This window comes from Marmota flaviventris, chromosome 8, assembly GCF_047511675.1.
Source record: "Marmota flaviventris isolate mMarFla1 chromosome 8, mMarFla1.hap1, whole genome shotgun sequence".
Classification (NCBI taxonomy): Eukaryota; Metazoa; Chordata; class Mammalia; order Rodentia; family Sciuridae; genus Marmota; species Marmota flaviventris.
This window is the reverse complement of record NC_092505.1, coordinates 108,993,161-109,008,759: the sequence shown is the minus strand read 5'-3', so window position 1 is coordinate 109,008,759 and position 15,599 is coordinate 108,993,161. Positions and strand designations below refer to the sequence as shown.

Sequence of the window (15,599 nt, the reverse complement as noted above, 5' to 3'; positions counted from 1 at the left end):
AATGGTTAGGCGCTACCTTTAATCAATCTGTATATAGTTGAATGTTAGCCCTGGTTGGGGACTTAGACTATATAGTTCTTAACTCAACCCCATCCTTGGCGTCAGCCTTACCCCCTCACATCTGCATGAGAACAAAAGAAAGCAATAACATTGACAGTATCACCATATCTTCAGCCTCAATTACAGTCTGCTTAGGCTGCTCCAGTTGTTTATCATCCTGTAATAAACTACCCCAAAACTCAGTGGCATGAAATAGCCACAGTGTTATTTTTCTCATAGGTTTCTTGGGTTTGACATTGACACAAATCTCTGCAAGGCGGGTTTGTCTTTGTTCCATGGTTTGTAAGGCTCAGCTGAGAAGACTCATGCAGCTGTGGGTGACAGGTCTGGATCACTTTTCTTCACTCATGTCTGATGCCTGGCTGGTATGATCTGAATGATCCTTGGTATTCTCTCCCCCCTCCCCCTCTCTCTCCCTTTCCTTCTTCCTCTCCCCCTCCCTCTCCCTCTCCCTCTCTCATGCACACAGGTTTCCAGGCCCTCTATAGATAATTCATCTCTCTCTGTGACTTTTGCAGCATGTAGGATCAGAGTGGTCAGCTTCTTGTGTGGTAGTTCAGGGCTCCAAAGACAAAATTCCAAACAAGCTAGGCTGCATGACCTTTGACGACTTAGTCTCATAGTCACAATACACCCCTTCTGCCACAATCTGTTATTCAATTTAGTCACAGGCCCTCTCAGATTCAAGAGGAGGTAACATAGTCTCCAAGTCTTCCTGGGGAGAAGGCCAGTGAATTTAAAGTCATGTCTTAGAACTACTGCAAAAGCCTCAAGCCCTGCCTGAGGATGATCGTTCCTATCCCTGACTCCATCCATCAGAAGGCACCATCTGCCTGCATTAGGGGAAATCTTAATTCCAAAGTTCTTGTGAAATATCAATGATTTCCGCCCTGGGATCTTTCTAAACCTGCCTCTTTTCTCCCCGTGATTTAGTGAGGCATTCTTGCTACATGTTTGCTTCTAACCAGCTATCGCTTCTTCTCTGTCCAGTCCATTTCTTCTCTTCCGACTTCCTGATTTGTATCTGTCTCCTGACAGCATGTCTTGCCCTTTCTTTATATATGTTCTGGAGACATAACTCCCCAAAGGAGATTTCTGTTTTCTTCACTTCTTCTTCTTTTTTTTTTTTTTTTTTAAAAAAAAACAAAACCTGCCCAAAATGCCCCAGTGAAGTGTTCCCCTCCCTGTTTTTCCCAGAAAACAGCACTTTGCTATCTGGTAACCCAGGCTTGCCAGGAAAGGGATAGCCATCCCGGCTCTCCACTACTCCTTGTAATTCTCCACCCACCAACTGTCCCTTTACTCAGTGTTCTCAGTCACCAAACTTGAAATCAATCTTCTCATACAACTTCCATGATCTTCCTGCCTCAAAGCAATCTGTCCAATACCCTAGACTCACAGTGGTTGGCCCTCCTCTGCTCGGTGGCCTTTCCTGCCCTTCATCCTCAATAGCCACAGTTGTCCTAGATGAGCCCTTCCCCTATGTCCTGGTGGTGCCCTCCACCCACCTGCTTTCACCTGGAGCTTGATTCCTCTAGCGTCTTTAAGAAATCCCTCTGTTTACCACCTCTTCTCTTTCTGATGTCTTTGCTTCAAGCTGTAAGTGACACAGAATTACCTCTTGGTCAAAATTCTCTTCTAAAGCTAATGTCCTCATGGGCTGCCTTGGAACTTCTGTAACTCCATTACTCCCCACACCCACCTCCAGTGTCCTCCTCTGTCCATCTTTGCTAGTGATGCTCCCCTCCTCCCCTGCTGCCTCTCTGCTCCTGTCTGCATATACTCCCTGGTGACTGCACCTACTTGATTGGTTACAGCTACCGTTCCCACCTAGATAACTCTCACATCTCTTGCTATGACCCTGCCATAAACTCTGGAGTGGCATTTGCAATGACAGATTGCACCTTTGCAACCAGATGTCCCATATGTATCTCCAGCCTCACGAGCACCGCAGCCCTTCCTATCATCCCCCTCCTCCCATCCTCCCCAGGTAGAGCACATTTTTAAAACTTAGCTTCCATGCCAAGAAGTAATGATGGTGATAACTAATTTTTAAAAAATAATCAAATGTGAAATCTCACTCCATGTGCTGCTTAGCTGTCTGCAGCAGGCAGAGTGCAGGACACACTGATGGTCAAGTAAAGACAGATGCTGATTAGCACAACCAGTATCTCAGGGATGGGCAATTCTTTTAGCTGTCCTTCTTACTGGAAATGCTTTTCAAGAATATCTCCAATTTTGTTCTTATTTTAAGCTCTGCAGGCATCTTTCTGATAACATAATTAGATCTACCTTGAACAAAAGGCAGATGTCTGTTATTGTGACTGGGATATAGCCACTGTATACTTGAAATTGGCAATCTAGCTGGTAAATGATTCTCTTGTCAGTTTGCTTGGTGTGAGTCAGTCCCTCAGCATTGGTGAACTCTAGATGAACTGTTGAGATCAAGTTTCTGGATCTGCAAAACCAGAGACCAGACTGTGGGACTGAAAATAAACCATGAACCTGAGAGGTGAGGCCCAGCAAAGGAGGTCGGCAAAAACTTCTTGTTCATATAGTTTAGCTGGATTCACTTTGTCTCCTGCATCTTTGTTCCCCTGGGCGTGTGCCCTAGTGCAAATCAGCAAAAAGTCGAACGCTTGACTATGTGAAGTTCAGTGGGGCACCCCAAGGAATAATATTAAATGCACCCAAGAGACCACTTAGTTCCACAACATGAATCTCTAGGAGACCAGCAAAGCCTCCACAGCATGAAAGAAGATGACAGAATTCTAGAACAAGCACAAATAGCACAAGAAGTGGCAGAATTCTCAGTGGCCACAAAAAGTGCATGCCTGCCCCTCCTGAGTGGGAGCTGCACAGAGTGCCATGAGCTCTATTTCACTTAACTCCTCCAACACCCTGTGTGTGGCGTACCCTTGTGCCCATTTTGTAGCAGGGGAACTCACAGCCAAGAGGGTTTAAATAATTTCCCAGGGCACACAAGTTGCAAGTGGTAAAGTGGGTTCAAGCCCAAGGATTCTTATCGTAAAGCTGATGTTATTAAGCCCAAGTGGAGATTTACTGTGTTGCTGTTAATTGTTCAAACATACTAAGAAACAGTATAAAGTGGTAAGTCATTGGCATTTACATAAATCCGAATTTCAATTAAAACATCTTTTAACTGCCAACAACCATCCTGAAAGGTAGGCTATGCTGCTTCAATAATTTCTGTGGGAATTCTAAATGGAACGTTTAGAAGCAAATGGCACTAAAAGAAAGAATGGGACAAGTACATGTACAAAATTAGCAATTACCATTGTACTTACTTAAGAACAGTTTTGAAAAACAACTTCTCTTCTCCTATTCCTTTAACTTCATGCCACCTGTTACTAAATGAGTAATGCAGAATTTTCAAAATTTTTTTAACCATGATAAGATAAAAAGTAAAGTGTCCACTGAAACCTAGGACACAAGTGTGTGTATATAGATTTATATGCATATATACGTATATGTATCTGTAAAGTTGTGTGTCTGTCTGAAATTAAAATGGCAAAGCATTTCCAGGTTACAGCCTCTGGACTATTCCATTTTGTTTTGGTTAGGAGCATTAATCACAACCCAATGCACTGATAGACATTCTTTGCTAGATCCACCTTTGAATGAAAGCTTTGTTCTATCTGCAAACCAAGGTGACAGAATTAACTGGATCATTTCCAAGGTCTCTATTGCTTTAGTCCATCATCAAGGACTTCCCACCTCCACAGAGGTGATTTTCTCTCCCCACAGGTCATCTAGAAACACAGTGCTTTTCTATCTTTGCAGTGCCAATGACCCCCATGAGCCTCTCTTGCCACTGCCCCTACCCAGTTCTCCCAGCTGCTCAGACCGGGGGCCTGGCTCCATCCACAGCTGCTGTTCTGGACTGTCCATCCCAGTGGCCATGCTGGCTGGAGATGGCAGTCCCTAGGGGCCAGCCCAAAGCGTTCTAACCCTGCAGGCTTCAGCAAGCATGGCATTAACATTAGCATGGACTTCCAGTGACATCCGCTGTGTCTATAATGCCCCATCCCATCCGATCTCTGGACCATAAGACTCTACTTTGAATTTAGGAAAAGCATTTTACATCTGGCAATGGAAGCTCTGGTCATATTGGGGGCAAAATTCTAAATCTCCCAAAAAGAATCTAAACTCTCCAGTTCTTTATGGCAAGAGAGGGGGAATCAAAAGCACATTGACTTCTGGAGAGACAGAGCTCTCCAACTCTAGCCCCAAAGTGATTTAGAAGATCAAAAGTTGTTCAAAGCTTTAGAGTAAATTCTTCTTCAATCAGAAAGATAATTGCATAATTTCTATTTATGTACCACACACACACTACTACCCTCACACACTACACTTGATGTTAATAAGTAAGGCTTCCCAAATAGTGAACTCTGGACAGCACATCTAATGGAGGAGCTGGCAGCGACTGACATGCATCCTAAGGGCGGCAAGGGTGCTAGGTTTTCCACACACAGGCTTTTGTTACAGGGCCCCCTATTTCAGCAGACACCAGGAAACCTAACGCAGGACCATCGTTCACCTACCTTCTCCACTGAGATAGAAAGAGGGGATGTTTTAAGATGCTTCATTCCATCATCTGCATTACCTCTGCAGCACAGTGAACACATCTGCGAGATGCAAGCAAAGTAGGTGAACAGACAGCAACCACAATGGACTATCATTAGCATGATGACGTCCATGGATCACAAGTCAGATGCAGGAAGATGAGAGTCAGTGCTTTAAACCCACATGGGAAGTACGTATTAGGGCAGTGCTGTCTTTTGCTTTAAATAATTAAATCACACCCTTGTTGACAATGAAAGATCCAATAATGATGATATTAGGAATCACCTTGCATCTGGATGCTTCCCTTAGCATGTAGTTTCACAGCCCAGTTTTCACCTTGAGAAATACACAAGTTAGTTCAACACACCCACAGGACTTGTCTGTATGTAGTGTATCAATTCAGGAAAACTTGTGCATGATAATACTGTAATAACATAGAAGCCAGAAGCCACGTTTTATGGTTTTATTGAGTCTTTTTCAGTTTTAATTGTCTATGGTGAGTACAATTCTAGTGACTCTCATTATGAACCTCTGCTGCTGCTATAAATAGTGGGTACAAAGTTGGCTGTCATGCCTTAGCCACACACACACACACACACACACACACACAGATTCTGCATACTCCTGCATGCAACAGTACTATGCTATTATAGGAAATATATACTCCTTTTATTAAAAACACAATTATACACAATTAGTCTGGATATCGTTAAGCTACCGCCTATTGAGATAAACCTGAGAAGGCTCAAAATGTCAAGTAACACTGTTTCATACCACCCATTCAATGGCACTATTAATCACAAAGAAATCTTGTTCAATTCTCTATATTAAAATCACAGATAATATAAAAATAAACATTTTTGCAAAAACACTAAAACATAATTCAAATTCACAAAGCTTGATATGTAACATATATTCACCTTCATGTTAATGTGTGATGTGTACATGACAAGGTACATGAGAATTTGAAACTGTCACAGAAATCAGCAGCCCAATAAGAGAATGAGTCTCCAAATCCTGCTGTTAAAGCTACCCACCGAACAGTGAAGACATTAAAATCAATAGCAATGTTGAACTTGCTGATAGTGTTACTTAAAAATTCCATCTCAAAGAAATTAAGATTATACAATTTCACTTTAAGAAGAAACACAATGCAGAATCTTCAGTACTAAGCAATAACAGGTGATAATATCAGCTGATTTTTTTTCTCCCATCTCCCTGAGGCCTGTCAATAAAGTCAAATGTTGGTCCTATAATGCACATTCCAAAAGACAAACACAGAAGTGACCAACTTGATGTAAGAGAAGCATTTTGCCTTTGGGAGTGGATACTCTGATCACAGTGGGGAGCAAAATTCTAAATCTCCTGAAAAGACAACATGTATTTTTCTATAATATATATAAAATGTAGATAGACAGAGCCAGTCTGGCTAAAGTACTTCCTATTTTGACTATTGATTTTATGATAATCTGACACCAGATTGTGTCTACACAGAAGAACTCTGAAAAGGCTAACACGCAAATCCATTTAAAGGGAAAATTAGTCACTTGCATTGCAAAACAGATTTTCATATTTTAGACACACAGAAAACCAAAGACGAACATTTCAAGAAACTGCTATTCGAAAAGAGCATCGTGATATATAATTGTCATTGTGTCTATGCATCATATATTATGTTAAGTACACCAGTGTGACATAATAATATACATTGTAATAAATACCATTTACATCATGATATTGGATCTTTCAAGAAAGTTTTTCAGTCTGTACAAATGAAGGACTGTGAGCTTCCTCAATAAATACTATTACGATAGGTACAATTTAACCAGCAATGCTGAAGCTTCAGTAGATCTAACTAGGATCACCTTTAAGTACTGTCACTAGTTGAAGCGCAGCTGCTGTAAGCACTGATATCTGATGTATCCAAAGGTTATCAATCAGTGTCCTGTCTGAGGAGACAGAGAAGACTTGCAGGGTATGACCTGCCCATCACAACCTCTGGACCTTGTAAACTTGTGAGTCCAGCACTGGACTGCAGAGTCCTAGAAAACACAGTAGCAGATTTCTTGCACAGTCCAGTTTTCAAGCTTTGCCAAATCCCTTACAGCATCAGCAAATGATGTCAGAAAATCCTTTCTAATCCACGAAGAATGGTCTTCAAAGGGTCAAGAGTCCCACAGCTGGCCCAGTGGCAACTTTATGGGCTTAACTCTGAATTCTGACTTGCAGGCTACATTTCTTCTTAGCTTATCTTTCTATTTCAATGTAAATACAAATTGATGTTCAAAGAGTCAAAGATATCCATTTATACAATCAATAAGAATACTTGAACTTGGCATTAAAATATTTTTGTAAAACTTAGTTAACTGCTAAGTTCTATAATTGTAGCAGCTTTTTCATCCAAATGCCAACAGATTGCTGCCTCTACTATTCAAATACTTACTCATTTCCTCATGTGGCATGAATCAGCTTTTCAGCCAATAGATCACTATTTCATCCTGACCCTCTGTTATGTTTTTCACCATTAGGACGGATCTTCCCAGAGACTTCTGTTGGCCTGGAAGGAGTTGGCAAGATCATTCTTGTTACTAGGTGGCATGCATTCACATGTCATTGTTGGCATGAAGCAAAGAAGAAACACTTTGGAAAAAAACATGCCAATTAGTAAAAGGACATTTCTAGCCACTGTCCACCTTCTGGCTGGATCTGCTCTTACAGAAAGTTCTCTGGAACCTGAAACAATGTATTTAACACATACCCCCAAGGAGTCTGGGTATCCTGAGACCTGAAAGGAAGAAAACCTAATTAAAAAAGAGAGAAAAATATTACAGAAATGTGTACCAGTGGGCTGCAAGTTCAAGTATAATACAGGCAGTGGAACTGTGGTCAGTTTAATAATATTGATATTGTTTGAAAGGGTCAATACTCTAAAAAAAAAATTAAGTAGATTTTGTCTTAGGATTTTAAAACTGACAATGTTGTATGAGCCTCATGAAGTGAAAATGCTGCAAACCCTCATTGCTCAAAAGGAGGAAGTACAATAGGTTTCTTCTTGACTTCATTTCCATAATCCTATGCATTAAGATGCACTTGTGAACAAACGAAAAGCACTACCCAGAACGGCTAAACACAGCTTTTCTTCATTGATCTTAATGGCTGGAGTTGGGTAAACTGAAGCAACTCCGAAAGTCTCACAATTCTCAATCCATCTGGGCATTGCAAGTACTGACACCAATTTCTGAATTCCCTGTCACACTGTTTCATAGGGCACTGAGCTTCCTTCCTGATTTAACATACAGCCCTACATGACTCCACTTATGAGGTGCTTCTAAATGTGTCCTCCACCCTCAGCCTGCACTCTGTGCTGTCAGCTGGATGGGGTCAAGTTTTACAGCTGGAAACTCCTTGGATGTTGGGTTTGTTTATTTGTGGTTGTTATATTTTCTCATCATTCCCACGATACAACATTTGAGCATTTCAAGGGCTAGAAATGTAGTAATTCAGTATTCACTGAAAATTATTATTTAAGTTGTTGAACTATTTTACAAAATTTTCATTAAAGCCTGGCAGAATAAGAAAACACTGCCAGGCCCTCTTCATTCTATAGTTTGCTTTGGATTTTTTTTTTCTTTCTTTTTTTTGGTACCAGGGATTGAACCCAGGCACTTAACCACCGGGCATATCATATCCCAGTCCTTCATTCTACAGTTTGATTAGTACTTTCTACAGTTTGCTTTTCAGTGCAATGATACCTTAGATGCTTCAATTTAATTTCCCATACTTCTCTTTCCAGATGTTTCATTTTCCTTTAAGTGTTAGGATGTAAGATTCAGGAAGACTTTAGCTTCCTATTCCATCAATACAACCCATACAAATTCTGCCTACTTCTCCTTTTCATATTGCATTTAAAGTTTTCAAACACTCTGAAGAAGCAAAAAGAACCTTTCCACCATGGTTTTATAGTCCTTGTTCTAGAAGTTCTTTTCCCACCCTCACTTGCCTCCTGTTTAAGAGTATAATTGTAGCCTCTGCATTGTGGGCGACCCTCAACCACCCACTTCTGAAAACACTGCCCCCATCCCTCAATTTGCTAACCATTCTTCAATTGCACTCAAACTTTACTCTGTAATTTTACTGTGATTTTTGTAAACTTGTTTTCACAGATGTGAGTGAGCACTTGTCCTGGAACACAAACAAAGTCCTAAAGACACTGCCCAGCAGTGTGCAAGTAAACTCATTATCTCAGGAAGTCTAGCAGGGCTCATGGTGTTTACAAGGAAAATACATGCACTTTGATTACTTCAAATGCATTTTTCCAGTAAGATAATATATGCAGACCTCTACCATCAGACATTTAGTATCCAGGGTGTCTTAAGCAGTTTTCCAGAAATAACTGGAAAATAAACACTTTTCAGGTTTTTATGTTCATTGACTTTACTTTTCTATTCAATTCCCCAAAGAAATTCAGTCAGCTGTGTTCATTCTTTACTGGACGAACTCAGTTAAGGACTCTTAAACTATTCTAAGTATGTTTGAGGATATGGATTTTCAATTTGTTCATGCCATGGGTTATTAAAAACAATAAACCAGGATAAGTCACAAACTCAAGTTTCAGGTGGCTAGTTTTCCTGGAGAAATTATTAATATTAAATAACTCTACTTCTCATGTGCACACACACTTTAACTAGAAAAGCTTGTAAATTTTAAAGGCAGACAAGAAAGTAAAAGTTTAACTAGGTAGTGTTGTTTTATTATATAGACTACTAGTCGGTAAGAAGGGGGACTGAAAAGAAACCTGAATGAGCTAAGCGCAGAGGAGGGCATTTCGATCCCCCTCCCCCTTTAACTCACTACATTCTTTGAATTTTCTCTTAACTAGAAACTTAAAGGGGAGAAAGCAGTTGGCTGTGTTAAGCATCCTACCATGTTACAAAAGTGAGGTGTTTGGGGATTCTGGTGCCTTCACAGGCTCGTATCTCCATTTTGCTTGAACTCCGATAAAATATTGAGGGTCATGTCCTCGCTCTTGGATTGCAAATTTGCCTCACTTCTTCTGGAAGCTTTCCTGGTCGCTCGGGAGAGCCTCCTTCTGAAAGTATCTCCAGCCAAGAAATAGAGGATGGGGTCCACACAGCTGTTGAGACTGGCTAGACCTCTTGTCACCTGATAAGTGGCATACACCCTGTCATTGAAAGCACACATTTCTGGGGTTTGAAAATCCAGCCGGGCCCTCAAGTTCATCGTCTTCATCACATGGAAAGGGATGTAAGACACAGCAAAAACGGTGAGCACGATAATCACCAGGTAAATCGATTTCCTCCTCAGAGGCGAGTTGTCCAGGTCATTGTAAATCAAAGCTCTCACGATTAATCCGTAACAGCCCAGGATCAGCACCAACGGGACACAGAACATGGCCACGGTCGTGCACATGCTGTAAATGAAGTAACTTCGTAGGTACTCATCGGAGGTGGTGTCATAGCAGGTGACGGTTTTGTTCTTCCGGACCCCGGTGCCGGAGTAGAAGAGGATGGGCGAGATGGCGGCCACCACGATGAGCCACACCAGCACGCTGATGTAGACGGCGTTCTTCTTCTTGAGCCTGCCCAGGGACTTGAGCGGGTACACCACGCCGCTGTACCTGTGCGCGCTGATGCACGTCAGGAACAGGATGCTGCCATAAAGGTTCACGTGGAAAATGAACCTCTGCAGTTTGCACATGGCATCCCCGAAGATCCAGTCGGTCTTGTTGAAGTAGTAGAAGATGAGCGCGGGCAGAGTCAGCACGTACAGAAAGTCGGCTAGCGCCAAGTTGAACATGTACACGGAGATGCCACTCCACGGCTTCATGTGGAACACGAACATCCAGATGGCCCCGCTGTTGCCCAGGAAGCCGGTGATGAACACCAAGATGTAGACGGCCGGCAGGTAGTAGAACTGGAAGCCCGTCTTGGTCAGGGCACATTTAAAGGAGGTGGTGACGGCGGCGACGGAGGCGACCGTGCTGTTTCCCCAAGGCGAGCCCGGGTCGGTCAGAAAGGCAGCGTCCGTCCCGTTGGGGACAGCCGGCCACAGCACCTCTGTCATTCTCTTCTCCCCGACTTAGGCGGCAGCTTCGAGGGGGAAGCGGCGGCGAGAGGGCGGAGGTGGCAAAGGGCGCAGGGAGCATCGGCAAAGCCCGCGAGCGGAAGGGATCGCGCGCGCGGGGTCCCCGCAGAAGAGTGCGCGCGGGGGCTCGCCCACGCCGGCTGCAGCCGCGCGTCCCCCCGGGGCCATGAAATCGGCCCGGGGCAGCGCCTGAACCCGGCGGCTGGGCGGGCCGACAACTTCCCCGTCCGGCTGGCGGCGCCGAGGTTACACAACAGGGCGCACAGGGCACCGCCGCCGCCAACTTTCCAACTGCGCTTTCCCGAGGGTCCGCGGGTCCGCGCTGCCGAGCACGCCTGGTGCGCAGGCACGTCAGGCCGAACTCGCTCGGCTGAGGTCCGGCGTAGGAAGGGCGCACCCCAGCCTCCTTCTCCCAGGGATCAACTTCGCTCGGGCATCTTCCTCCTCCCTACCTTGGAGGCGAGGAGCTAGGCTTCAGGGCGCCGCGCCGCTCCGTCCGGCCCCCCTCACCCTGCGCACGGCCGCTGGGGTCATCGGTGCACGCGAGGCCGCCGACCCGTGCCCTTCTGGGTCGCGTCCTGTTCGCGGTCCGTGCAGGTCGGGGCCCTTCCCGAGGCCCGGCTCAGTCCCGAGTGCAGAGGGCAGGCGGGAGAGCCGAGCTCCCGGCGCGGTGGGCGGAGTCCGCGCTCGCGGGGAGGCGAGGGGCGTGCCTGCGCCCGGCCGCCCGCGCTCTCGGGGGCGCCGCCTGGGCGGTCGTCTAGGGCGAGCGGGTCTCTGCAGCTCCCGGGTGCGTTCAGTCCTCGCCCGGCCGCCGCCACCCGAGTCGGCCGCGAGAGCGAGGGGCGCACTGGGTCAGAGGCGGCTGCTGGCCAGCGACTACCCGCGCGCGCTCCTCCGCGAAGTGAAGTTGCTGACACACAGGAAACCCTCCGGACCGCCGAGCCCCGCGCCGCTGGCGCCCGAGCTGGCGTCCTGGAGCACAAGTGTCCGGGGCCCAGCCCAGGCCAGGTGCTCGCAGGCTCCCGCAGCTCGCGGTCCCCAACCGGGAACGCCCCGGCTGAGCCTGGCACGTGTAAGAACCTGCTGCTGGGACGGCGCGAGCCTCCGCGGAAGCAGAGGGGGCTGGGAGGGGCGTGCCAGCCTCCAGGCGTTCTCGGGGGTTTGTTTCTGTTTTCCCCCTTTTTATTACAGTACTTTTTTTCTCCTCTTAATTAAGCAAATAAACCGACGTCACGAGTCACGTCAGTGTGAGAAGTCAAAAGGAGCCTGGTGAAAATTCCCGGAGTTGATTTACACGCTGCTTCAGTTAACACCCCCTAGACAAGCCAGCTCTCCAAATCCTCCCTGGAGCACGTCTAACCAAAAGATCAGAAACTCCAGTGAAAGAAAGAAAAAAAAAATCAAAATTAAACCTTTTGGAAGTAATTTGAATATTAAATCAGCTTTATGTAAATAAATGTAAAGAACAAAGTGATTCAGGTAAGGTTTGGGGCTTTATTACCGATCATATTTTTCTTTAACTTTTCTTTAACGGGATTACTTATAAATACCTCTAGTAAGTATCTTAAAAATTAAGGACATCCTTAATCACTGCATCTGTTGAGAAACTCATTTTTTAATTTTATTTGAAAGTATACAAATTTTCGACAATGCATTTCAAAAATGTGCGTAAGCTCAATTGAAATGTAAATGGACCCATACAGGAACGGAATCAAACAGTACTTCTTGACAATTTACTAATTAATAATGCATTATTTTTGTGACTTATTATCAAAGGCTATTTATTCTCTAAGAGGAATAAAGTCCAAGAATAAAATGCATTTCTCGCCCCTAATGTTATATGATGGTGCCCCTTAAAAAATACTCAAGAGGAAAACCACAAACTCCTGGCTTCAGTACCAGAAAGGATAATCCACAGAGCCCGGGATGGTCCTTTAGAGGAACATGTGAAAGCTCCACTCCCCCGCACAGGGGAAGGGACTAGCTGGTATGGTGAGTTGCCCTGAAAGGAATAGCATGAAAATAACTTGACAAAAACAGAGTCATATCCCAAGTAAAGTGTCAAAATGTTGCTGTTCTGATGGCTATCTTGGTTATCTTGTATGTTTCCTTCCGGTCTTCAAATTAAATGATCCCATAATTCTGAGCTTTGATGTGAAACATCTTTCTGTTGTTTGATGAGCACAGTACTAGCTGGGATGGATGGAGAGTCTATTAAGAGGGAAACGGAGAAGCTCAGCTGCTCTGAAGGCTGAGGCAAGAGGATCCTAAGTTCCAGGCCAGCCTCAACAACTTAAGGAAACCCTATCTTGAAATTTAAATTTTTTCAAAAAAGGGCTGAGGATGCAGCTTAGTGGCAGGGCACTTCTCTTACCTATGTGAGGCCTTGAGTTCAATCCCCAGCACCATAAAAGAAGGAAAAGGAAGCAAAGAAAACCATTAAGAGTGCTCCATAGGTATTAACTCCCCACTCTTTCTCATTTTTCATTTGCAACCTAAGCAATATGTAAGCTCACTCAGAAGCCTGTTGCAAGTGCATTAAGTCATAATGTGAGTGCTCTGAAATGTACACTTTAGTCCAAGCACCATTAAGTACTTTCAGAAAACGTATATCTTAGTATGAATATGGGGGAGGTAGTTATCCCTAACTACACTGTGGACTTTTTAAAACTCTTTTTTAAAATATTAAAGTATTTTAAATATTTAAAATTTAAAATATTAAATCTTTTAAAAAATATTTTAAAAGATTAGATTATTGTAAATACTGCTTTTTACCTTCAGCATATTCAGCTTCATGTTTATAATGCAGAAGTTCAATTTAATTCAAAATTGTGCTTTATGAGAATAAGTTATGTGTAACTTCAATAATCATTTGTTCATAACTTTCTATTGGTAAAACATTGAGCAAGATTTAATGAAGGAAAAATAATAAAATGTCACCCAAGACCTAACAACAACCTATCAGTATTCATATTGAGTACCAATTAGAGATACCTTAAGGTATCTATAAAGATCTAACAAATGTGCTCTGTGTCTTTGGATATTTATCTCCAACATTCCGTGTTAATTTGCTTTTTATTTGAATAGCAATGTGTTGGGGCTCAGATACCCTAAAGTGTGACCCTCTGCTGGGCTGAATACTCTGAGCTGGAGGAGACTGGAAGGTTTCAGATGCAGTCAGTCTCTCTCTGACCCTCTCCTGCCTATCTGTCTCTCCCTCTTCTTTCTCTCCTAAAACCAGAAATTCTCTTCCCCAAGGTTGGTCTAGATTCTAGAGCTCTTCTCCCCCCAAAGCCAGCCCTAAGACCCAGAAAGTGACTGTCTCCCTTCTCCCTGAAGACTCTCGATGCCCCACAGCTGGGAGAAAGAAGTGCTGCAGGCCGAGGCAAGAATCATCCCCAGGAGACCTGCGGGATTTCCCTCCTCCAGTTACCCCTAGATAATGCCTCTTTAATCCAGTCACCTTTCTGTGGACTGTCAACAGTCTCCATCAAACCCAAGCATAAAAACAGTTTTCCCTGGGTCCTTGGGTCTTCATGTCTGGAGGCTCCCATGACGTATAAAACTTTGTTTAAAAAATTATGTTCTTCTCATGTTAACCTGCCTTTGTTATAGGTGGCTGGACCCTGACCCTTATGATGGCAGAGGAAGGTCGTCCTACCTTTCCATCTCTACAGATGTAAGTTTCCTGCCTTCGAGGTATTTATAATTTAGCTGGAAATGCAGACGGTACACAGTTAACCACAGTAACAGTGTGGAAGACCGCAACAACAAAAGACCTCGCCTTCATATTCAGTACTATGCACACCCAAGGAACACCATCTGCTTTATTCTTTAAACTATCCTGTGACAGTAGTTGGCTGTTGTAGCCCTATTTTATAAGTGACGAAACTCAGGGACAGAGAGGTTCCTGAGCAACCCATGAACACAAGGCAACCTAAGCAAACTTAGGCCACCTCTCTCTAAAAACCCATCCTCTTATTCACTATCCTGGGATGAGATGCAGACAAATGACGGACACCGTTGGGGGGCTGAACTTTCAGTGGCCAGGACAGGCAGGGTCTAGAGAGGCTGCTCACAGAATCCTTGTACCAAGAGGGAACACTCGGAGCCAGATCTTGAAGGCAAAGAGTGATTAAGATGCTTCCCAAATATTCTAGTTTTCCATATAGGTTTTATAAAAATAGCCAATAATTTATATATAATCCAAAAAAAGATTGACAATTATTAGAAGTCAACAGTCGCTCTCTTCAGCCTTAGACTCATGAACAGAAAGGCTGCCTTCTGGGGTCTATGCAAATTTTTAATATATCTTTAGCAAATCTCTTCTTTTTCCTTCTTCAACGTCACAAGAAGTCCACTGATCACTGGTGATGAAAACATTGAAAAATTATGACTGAGGGCTTGGACTACATCTATTTTAATTAAGACCCCCCCCACATACCTCTCCTTCTCCTTCCCTCTCCCCATCTCCTGCTCCCTTTCCTCTGTTGATCTTTCTGCCATTTACCAATAGTATTTTTTTTCTTTTTTTTTTTTTTTCCGTATTGGAGATTAAATACTAGGGGCACTCGACCACTGAGCCACACCCCCAGCCCTATTTTGTATTTTGTTTAGAGACAGGGTCTCACTGAGTTGCTTAGAGGCTCACTTTTTGCTGAAGCTGACTTTGAACTTGTGGTCCTCCTGTCTCAGCCTCCCAAGCTGCTGGGATTATAGACTTGCACCACCCACCTGGCCTCTAATAGTTATTTTTATTTATTATTTTTTCAATTAATTTCTGTGGATGTACACAATGGTGATATTCACTGTGGTGAATTCATATATACACATAGGAAAGTTAAGTC

The 15,599-nt window shown here is 43.8% G+C and overlaps 1 protein-coding gene and 1 long non-coding RNA gene across 6 annotated transcripts in view; one reads left to right on the top strand and one right to left on the bottom strand.

Annotated features, from left to right (window-relative positions):
- LOC114091274 (uncharacterized) overlaps positions 1-15,599 on the top strand; it is a 69,640-nt gene that overhangs the window by 43,746 nt on the left and 10,295 nt on the right. For 3 of the 5 annotated variants that reach the window (XR_011708370.1, XR_003582486.3, XR_011708371.1), the window contains 2 exons: positions 11,969-12,231; positions 14,368-14,431. This is a non-coding gene — a long non-coding RNA (uncharacterized lncRNA). Of the gene's footprint in view, positions 1-11,526; positions 11,825-11,968; positions 12,232-14,367; positions 14,432-15,599 lie in introns of those variants that run through there. The other 2 variants (XR_003582484.2, XR_003582485.2) reach the window with 2 other exon arrangements.
- On the bottom strand, positions 5,097-11,395 carry P2ry1 (purinergic receptor P2Y1). Its single transcript, XM_071615548.1, has one exon. The coding sequence runs from the start codon at positions 10,729-10,731 to the stop codon at positions 9,610-9,612; it is 1,122 nt and encodes a 373-aa protein (XP_071471649.1). The 5' UTR covers positions 10,732-11,395; the 3' UTR covers positions 5,097-9,609.

What these genes read in the sequence shown, in the direction of transcription:
- P2ry1 (XM_071615548.1), bottom strand. Translation starts at nt 10,731, where the DNA reads ATGACAGAGGTGCTGTGGCCGGCTGTCCCCAACGGGACGGACGCTGCC.